Below are 9,410 nucleotides of genomic sequence, written 5' to 3'. Positions count from 1 at the left end.
TATTTCAAGACTAAATTGAGGTTTTTAATACTCAAAATTCACTTAATAACATATTTTCTTACATTTTGCCTTATAGAGGCTACAAGAGGACCTTGAGAGATCTGCAGCCGTAAACAGACATTTGGGCTCACGGGTTGCTCAATGCAGTCTCAACGGACTGGCAGATTTCCTGTACAGGTGGGAAAATAATACATGAAAAGTGACACTATCATTCAAATTTTTTCTTTAATTAATACTTTTACTCAGAAAGGATACATTAAATTGATCAAAAATTTACAGTAAAGACATTTATGTTACCAAAGATTTCTTTTGAACGTTCTTGTTATCAAAGAATCATGAAAAAATGTCACAATTTCCACAAAAATATAAGAAGCACAACTGTTTTCAACATTGATAATAACAATAAGAAATGTTTCTTGAGCAAATCAGCATTAGAATGATTTCTGAAGGTTCATGTGACAGAAGACTGGAGAAATGATGCTGAAAATTTAGCTATGCATCACAGGAATACATTACAGTTTAAAATATATTCAAATAGAAAAAAGTTGTAATAATAATTATAATAATATTTCCCAATATTACTGTTTTACTGTATTTTTGATCAAATAAATGCATCCTTGTTAAGCATAAGGGTTTCTTTCAAAAATATCAACTTTAAACGGTAGTGTATGTTGGGCTCTATATGGGTTTCCAAATTACGAGCCTAAATTACAACCCATGTATGTCCTAAATGCTTAAAAATGTTTTTTTCTTTTTTTCTTTTTTATTTCCATAGAAAATGTGTAATAATAACCACACACCATCCTTAAGTACTTTGTTTTTTGATGCATAGTTTTCAGAGAAAGGTGGAGATGTTCCATGAGATGCTAGTGAGCAGCTTTGGAGAAAATGAAGACGGTTATATTGCTAAAACCATCGCCCTTGTCAACTGCAGTCCACCGTTTAGGTTGGCTCCCTCGAAATCCTTCATTTATACATGATGTTTTCTTTGTTTTAAGTGCTGGGTAGATTACTTACAAATTGTAGTCGGTTACTGATTCCAAAGTACATGACAACAATTGCAGTTAGTAACATAATCCATTACATTACACATTTAAGGTAATATGATCTGCTTTTAGATTACTTTTTACCTAACTCGTTTATCACATTGATTTGAATAGGATAATATTGTAACATATTGATATAAAACTACAAAGAGAAAGAAAATATATTCCTTTCTTTATCAACCACATGAAGTGCATTAAATATTACATTACATCAGGGTTTCCGAGACTGATGCTCGTGGTGGAACTGTAAGGGGTTTGTGAGCTATTAAGAAATTAAATCATAAAAATGAAAAATAAATGATTTTAAAATAAAAACTATCAAAATAATATGCTTACCAAAAAGAAAAATACTTACTAAAAATATTTTTTGTGTACCTGCATGTTATGTGACCATTAACCGACATCAGAAAACCATGAACTAAATTTTTCTTTTTTTATTGTTATTATTATTGTTATATTGACCCAACTTAGTAACCTAAAATCTCAGGGGGTTCTTCAATTAAATATATTAGGTCAAAGAGCTTCAGCTGACAAAAAAGTTGGGGAATCCCTGCATTGCATGTAAATAATGTTTTAATGTGTTTGAAAGACAAAAGCCTTAATAATATAAATTGTTGTGTTTAGGAGCTTTGTGGAGCGTTGCAGCCAGTGTGACCCCTCAACCAGCGAGGACTCGATTCGTAGAGCTAACACCGCTCTGGACAGGATAGTCAACTTGACTGTGAGAGTGCTGAACGACAGACTTTTTGAGCATATCAGGGTGAGGCTGCCACAGATCACCCCACACTTCCTCACATAGACATGTTTGTGGCGCAGGCACGCACGCACGCACATATTCTTGAAATACCTTATGTTCATCGTGTACCTCTGTCCAGGAATATAAAGAATATCTTATCAGCATTTCCCCTATGGGTTGTTCTCAAGGATGTTGTTTTGCACAGCTACTCTATCTCTGAGACACTAAAATAGCAGCACTATGTGAAAAACCCTAGTGAATTAGATGTTTTTGGCCTGACGCCGAACAGTATTCAGTGTTTGCTGTACAGACTGGCATTACCAGCTCTCATGGGCCACATAGTTTTGCTGCATCCTTTTTTACCATGATGGTGGTTTAACAGGAAGTTAGCTGTACTATCTTGACTCTAAATATGAAAGCCCTCACATCCTGATGAAGACAAATATAGTACATTCCAGTGTGTACTGTGTATGTCATTTCTAATCCAGTGCTTTCTGTCTCATTGCACATAGCCCTTCTTTGATAAGCTGATTAAACGGAAATGGTTGAGCAACACTGAGCCTTTTGAGCAAATTGAGACGCTTATAAAAGAACACTTCAAGAAGTTCCGCAGGATGGACAATCCACCTTACGAGGTAAACTAATAAACTAATATTCCTCATATCTACAGTACATGGCTAGTATAGCTCTCTCAACTTTTTGTATAATTTCAGCTCAAATCTATTTTTATGACCAATTATGTATTTTTTTGTGTAGCCATATAATAGGGTGGATGATGCACAGTGAGCCAGTTATTATCCCAAAATAAACCCCTTCAGGTTGAAACAAGACCCAATTTATGTCATGAATGTTCTTTTTTGGGGTTATTTTGAGATAAAAAACCAACTGAGTGTACTTTATCTCTTATTTACTTTGTCCTCTAAGGTCCTGGTGGTGGAGGTTCACCGGCGCGTCATGACTGAATATGTGCGGGCCATCATGAGGGGCAGAATCATCTGCACATCACTTAAAATGAGGAAGAGAATGGCAGGCCGCCTCCGTGACGAAGGAAAGCACCTAAAAGCTCTCTTCAAAGAATTGGTGAGTCACTTCTCTGGATATATATATCATATAACATAACTAATAACTAATATACACAGTATACAGTACAGGTCAAAAGTTTGGAAACATTGCGATTTTTTTATATTTTTGAAAGAAGTCTCTAATGCTTATCAAGGCTGCGTTTATTTGATCAAAAATACAGAAAAAAAAACAGTAATATTGTGAAATATTATTACAACTTAAAATAATAGTTTTCTATTTGAATATACTTTAAAAAATAATTTATTCCTGTGATGCAAAGCTGAATTTTCAGCATCATTACTCCAGTCACATGATTACACAATTACAAATCACATGATCCTTTAGAAATCTTTCTAATATTCTGATTTATTATGAGTGTTGGAAACAGTTCTGCTGCCTAATATATTTGATGAATAAAAGGTTAAAAAGAACTGCATTTATTCAAAACAAAAAAATATTTTCTAATAATATAAATCTTCTTTACTATCACTTTTTATCAATTTAACACATCCTTGCTGAATAAAAGTATTGATTTATTTCAAAAAAAGAAAGAAAAAAAATTACTGACCCCAAATTACTGACCAGTAGTGTATATTGTTGTTACAAAAGATTTCTATTTTTAAAAAAATTGCTTCTTTTTTTAATTTTTTTTAATTATTTTTTTACTTTTTATTCATCAAAGTATCCTAAAAAAAGTATCACAGGTTATGAAAAAATATTAAGCAGCAGAACTGTTTCCAACTTTGATAATGAATCATCATATTAGAATGATTTCTAAAGGATCATGTGATAGACTGGAGTAATGATCCTGAAAATTCAGCTTTGCATCACAGAAATAAATGATAATTTAAAGCATAATAAATTGAAAACCAATTATTTTAAATTGTAATAATATATCACGATATTACATTTTTTTCTGTATTTTTGATCAAATAAATGCAGGCTTGATGAGCAGAAGAAACTTCTTTCAAAAACATTAAAAATAGTAATGTTTCCAAACCTTTGACCTGTACTGTATATACATAGGCTGTGTATACAGTACAAACTACACTATATATGGGTGTGTGTATGCATGTGATAGTAGCAATTTAATAGTGGCAAATCAGTAAAGTTTAGTTAATTTTACTTTGATAGAATCAAAAGTGCCAGTATGAAGATTTAATGCAGCACAACTCATGTTACTGTAACATAAAAAAGTATAGACCTTACTGGTTATTTGGAGATTAATTTTCAGTACTTTTATTAATATTTTATTTGATATATATTATTTATAAAAAAAAAAAAACCTCATTCCCCAGATTAATCACACTTGGCAAAATGTCATGTCCTGTTTTTAGCTAGTTGCTAAGTATCTTTTAATCACCCCAAAATCATCTACAGCCGACAACTTTCAAACAAAAGAGACGTTTTGAAGAATGGGCATTTCTGGAGTGGAGGCAGATGGCCAAACAGCCCCTTGGCTCCAAAGGGCATCTCTATGACCCACCCAAACGCTCCTTTCCCCTGTGCAGCGTCCGCCCCTTTCTCCAGTTAAAACATCCGTTTGTCACCTCGGTGGACAACAGGATGCCCTTGTTTGTGAAAGAATATCCAGGCCTGGGTCTTTGAAGTCATGACTTGCCTTTAAGGTCAAACTGAGAGTCAGGAAGAACTGCCTTGGTGTAACGGGCACACAGATATGTACTCGCAATCGGAACAACATGTGCTCCTACACTTAATCCTCTAGGTTTTTGTTTTTCCAGACACAAGGGTAAAAATAGCCTTTTCTGATTGTACGTCGGAGATGTTAGGGCCCTGTGATCTTTGGCTGTCTGTCAGAAGTCATTGTACATTGTATTTTTTGGAAAATGCAGCGCATTTATGGGAGTCTTATTTTGAGTACCAGGCAGTTGTTTTTTAATCTGAGCGTTCATCTACGCGTTCCAGTGGCGGATGGGTCTCGGCATTGAAGGATTTAGCTATCTGATTTTGACAGATCTGATTTTATCTTGCTTGTTTGCCCCCATCCAGGAATCGTCCGCCTCATGGCTCGACAGTGCTATTCCTCACCTATCGGAGATCATTCTCTTGGAGGACACTCCCTCCATCCAAATGGAAGTTGGCATGCTGGTACGGGAATTCCCTGACATACGGTGAGTGTCTTAAGGGGCAGTGTGTCGCTACGCCGGGACACCTTGTAGCCCCTGATATGATCGAGGTCAAAAAGCAGAGAGCTCAGGTCATCGACAAATATGGTCATTCTGTTTGACAGCGAAAGAGGGGCTTGTAAAAGCAAACAAGACCTTTGCGGTTTCCTGATTTTAATGGGAGACTGTTTGGTTATCCTAGATTCGCATGAAAGGTGTACAGTTGTCCAGCTCTGGATCCTCACAAAGACAAAGCAAAAACACAGGCATCCTGCCAGGGCCTGACCCAAAGCTCCGTGGTTTAATCTAGAGAGGGCAGTTGCCTAATCAAGAGTTCTGCCGAATCCAGAGGAAGCTCTCTTCTGTGGAATGTGTGCTAAATAAAGCTTGAAACTTCAGATATATGACCTAGATGTGCTGTGGGCTCCATTGTTTAGGATTAGCAACACCTTTGGGTTTTAAACTGATGAACACTCGGAATCTCTCCCATATACCAGCCGTATCCTCGCACATTTTATGATCTAGGAAACTTTAAATGAACAGGAGCCAACTCTGGGAAGGTTAAATGAGGATTCTTTGCACCCTGGCAATGCTACGGACATTATAGCATATCATAATAATTCCCATTATATTATATTTATATTTATATTCCATTTCTCTTTTTTCTTTCTTTTTAAATTATTAAAAATGTAACCAACATCAAACTTTTTGAATACAAACTGTAGAGCATATATATATACTCTACAGTTTGTATTCAAAAAGTTTGATGTTGGTTAAATTTTTTTAATGTACTTGTTAATATAATTTAAAATGTAATTTATTCCTGCGATTCAGCATCATTGCTCACACGATCCTTCAGAAATCATTCTAATTTGCTGATTTGAGGCTCAAGAAATTGTTATAAATATGAACGTTGAAAACAGTTTTTGTGGAAACCATGATACGTTTTTCAGGATTCTTTGATGAATAGGAAGGTTAAAATAATTCCATTTTTGTAACGTTTAATGTCTTTACTGTCACTTTTGATTATCAATTTCGGTTGAATAAAATAATGAATCCCCCCCCCCCCCCCCCCAAAAAAAACTGACCCCCATCTTGGAGAAAAAAAATTATAATAATTTTGGTTTGTACTTTAAGACAAACAAAGAATTTCAAGAAAATTCACTCAGAATTAAAGTATTTTCACCGTTTCAGTGCTGATCACTCACCATTAAAACCCAGTTGCTGTTTATTTAAGTAGTTTAGCCATTCTAAATGTTTCATTGTTATTATGACACTGTGTGTTTATTGCTAATATGACGTACATCTCATACAGTACATCAGTCAAGAGTGAATAAATATTTCCTGTGTTCTGCAGGAGGAAGCACGTCTCTGCCATACTCAATATCCGTGGGATGACCCGACAAACGGAGAGGCAGGAGATCTTGAATATAGTGAAAGACATTGAGAACAGCGACAGCGTCTTGCGGGTGTCCCGTGACAGGGCTCTCTTCGCTGAGGTGCCAGTGACGTCAGAAGTACACTGTCTAAATGTAGGCCTGAGCCGCGTCGCCCTCACCGCCTCGTCCCTCTTCTCCAGCATGCGGTTCCGGCGCAGAAGGACTACAGCTAGGGAAAACCAGGATGACATGCTGTAATCCATATGAAATGGATGCTCGAGTCGCCCAGCACTCACACAGCACTGGAACAATGCCGACAGCACAGCATTTGTTTCTAAAATGTTTGCGTGTGCCATTGTCATGTCATAAGGAGCTAAGTAGAGGCATCTTTCTCACCGATGCTCATGATTGCAGGATATGTGAGAAAATGACAATCCCTACAGCTGTTTTTGCACAACTAACATTGCAAAGGCTTGTGTGAAATGCAGTGGCACCAAAATATTGAAACACACTTAAAAATGTATGAATGTCTTTGCGTTATATAACAAAATATCAAACCAAGTGGCATTTATTATTTAAAAAAAGATTACGAAAGCACACTTTTCAAGCAAACATTTCACAAACAAAGTTTTAAATGATCCATATTAGATACACTGTTCAAAATGAAGACAAATCGTATGACAAATCGAACATGTTCGCATAGAATTTCAGAAAGTCATTGCATAAATGTCAAGAAAAGTGTTCATTTAATTTCTAATACAATGAAATTCATACATTTTGTGTATCTGAAAGTGTCCAAATACTTTTTGGGTCCACTGTATATATTTTTTCTGGAATTGATATATGTTAGCATTTGAATATATAGTGCAACCATCTCTACGAAATATCTTTTAGAATTGTAAATTGCAGGGGTCACAAGAGTGTTTATTGTAAAAATCGTAACTACTGATGAAAACACTGCTTGGTTTTGGGATTTACTATGTTTTCTTAATCATACCATTTATCATTTTGACTTTTGTGACTGTAATTGATACGGATGAAATTGTATTTTTGTTTTAGTTGCACATGACTGAAGACTGATTTTAAGGTACTACGCAATTGCAGTTATCTTTAATCTTTCAATTATTTTTATCATATTTAAGTGGATAATTTAGTGATCCAATCATCTGTTATCTTGTCTTGAAAGATAACTGTATTTTGTATGAGATTATTCAAATTTACCTGTGAAAGAAATCAAGAGGGACTATTTATGTATTACACGACTTATTTATTGCACCAGTAATTTCATTGCGCTATAATCAATACTGAAAAAAACAACCAACCAACCCAAACACACTTTAAAGAAAATGTGAGTAAAATAATTCGGTTTGGGTTTGTTTACCTAAAAAAACTGATGGATAGAACTATTCAAATAAATAACATTTATGGAGTCTACATTTACCAGTTTCAGTATGTCTTCTAAATATATCATTTTTCATCCAACTTGTCTTTTTAGCAAATGTTTGATGAGTCTGTATATGTCGCTGTGTGAGCACCATGGAAAAGAGATACAGCATTTCAGTTAATTTTAGGGTACTCTGCATGTTGCTACATATGAAAGACTTGTAAACTGATATTTTGGTTATAGGAAGAAAATTTATTTTACAGTGTACATATATTAAATCACATATAATAAATGATGGAGGATCATACATTTCAGCCTTTGTTTTTTGCTCTTCTTCTTTCTTTTTTTAAATACAGCACTATGAGTCAAATTATCCACTGATAACAACAGTGGGTTACATTAGTCTGTCAGCTTGTGTGTTCCTGTGAGTCACTTGCTTTGACGTCACATCGACCCTCTCACGTCATCATCATCTAGCCTGCGCGTGTCTTTGGCCGCCGCTGTCCTTGGTGCTGAGCGCTAGTCCAAGCCAAGGCAAAGACGCATGCGCAAGGGCTATAGACACACTAAATATATGTATGAAGAGTACAGTGATCAATCATATATATATATTTGACTTTATTTAAAAAAAATAAAAATACACCAGCAGCCTGTCTGCTTTTTTAAACTACATGAAGCACTATATAGGCTATAAGGCGATGACCAACACATTTGACTCCAATTAGGTTTATTTTCAAAAATCAATTTCTGTATAGGCATATACGTACCTTAAAGTCTTGCCAACTACAAAGCCATCAATGGTTACCTGCCAGCACATTACGCTTTCAGCTAAAATAAAAATGTAAACAAAGCAACTATTGATCAAAACAATTCATGAGGAAAAATGAGAATGTTAGTGTGCATAAACCATTGCTTGGCCAAAACAACAAGCGATTAACGATCGTTAATCCACTTAAGCCCTTATACCCATGAGCAGCATGCCATAATCTGTTATAATTCATATAGACCAATATGTGGAGGACTGTCGTGGAATAAAATGCCATTAGTGATCTGGTAACAGTTCTCCCATATGGGCTTCTGTGGACATCTGGCATGTCGACCTCTGGAGTAGACTGACCATCTTATATGGGGAAAAAATAGGCCTACTATCATCAGTAGCACAGCAAGAACGCATAGTCAAGTCAAGTCATCTTCATTTATATAGCGCTTTTAACAATGTAGATTTCAAAGCAGCTTTACAGAGATAAACGTATCATTTAAGGTAGCAGAGATTGTTTTGGCTTTATAGCGGTTCTTTAATAAAGTTATTTTTCAGCTAAAGTTAGTTTTGATTGATTCGCTTCCGTCGCAACGATCATTTGTTATTAAATTAGGGGCCGCTACGACGACACCATTCTCTCTACACAGACTTTAAACGCGAACCTGTGAGAAACGCTGATGGCGTTCACATGCGCATTAAGAATTGGTTCTATAGTTATGTGCGTTTGAATATTCCCCTGGCAATATTGTATTGTACACTACTTAAGTTATGTGCTATAATTTTGTATGTTGTTAAGTATGTTTTGTTTAGTCATCTGTGACTTGCACCTTTTTCTGCAATAAGAAAAAAGAGAGAGAAAAAAAAAAGTGCGTTTGAATATATGTGCGCAGGTTTGTAATTCCCTACAAACCAAGCCT

General features: G+C 35.4%; 1 protein-coding gene across 1 annotated transcript in view; it reads left to right on the top strand.

Moving 5' to 3' along the window:
* The window catches only part of exoc3l2b (exocyst complex component 3-like 2b), a 21,941-nt gene extending 13,901 nt beyond the window's left edge, over window positions 1-8,040 (top strand). Inside the window, 6 exon segments of the mRNA XM_084127532.1 lie at window positions 833-946; window positions 1,671-1,806; window positions 2,295-2,417; window positions 2,707-2,862; window positions 4,855-4,976; window positions 6,328-8,040. Of these exon segments, the coding sequence (XP_083983658.1) occupies window positions 833-946; window positions 1,671-1,806; window positions 2,295-2,417; window positions 2,707-2,862; window positions 4,855-4,976; window positions 6,328-6,607 (931 nt within the window). The 3' untranslated portion in view covers window positions 6,608-8,040.
* The last annotated feature ends 1,370 nt before the right edge of the window (window positions 8,041-9,410 follow it).

This window comes from Abramis brama, assembly GCF_963993115.1.
Source record: "Abramis brama genome assembly, chromosome: 10".
NCBI lineage: Eukaryota > Metazoa > Chordata > Actinopteri > Cypriniformes > Leuciscidae > Abramis > Abramis brama.
Note: the sequence above shows the minus strand (reverse complement) of the source record. Positions and strands in the feature narration are given on the sequence as shown.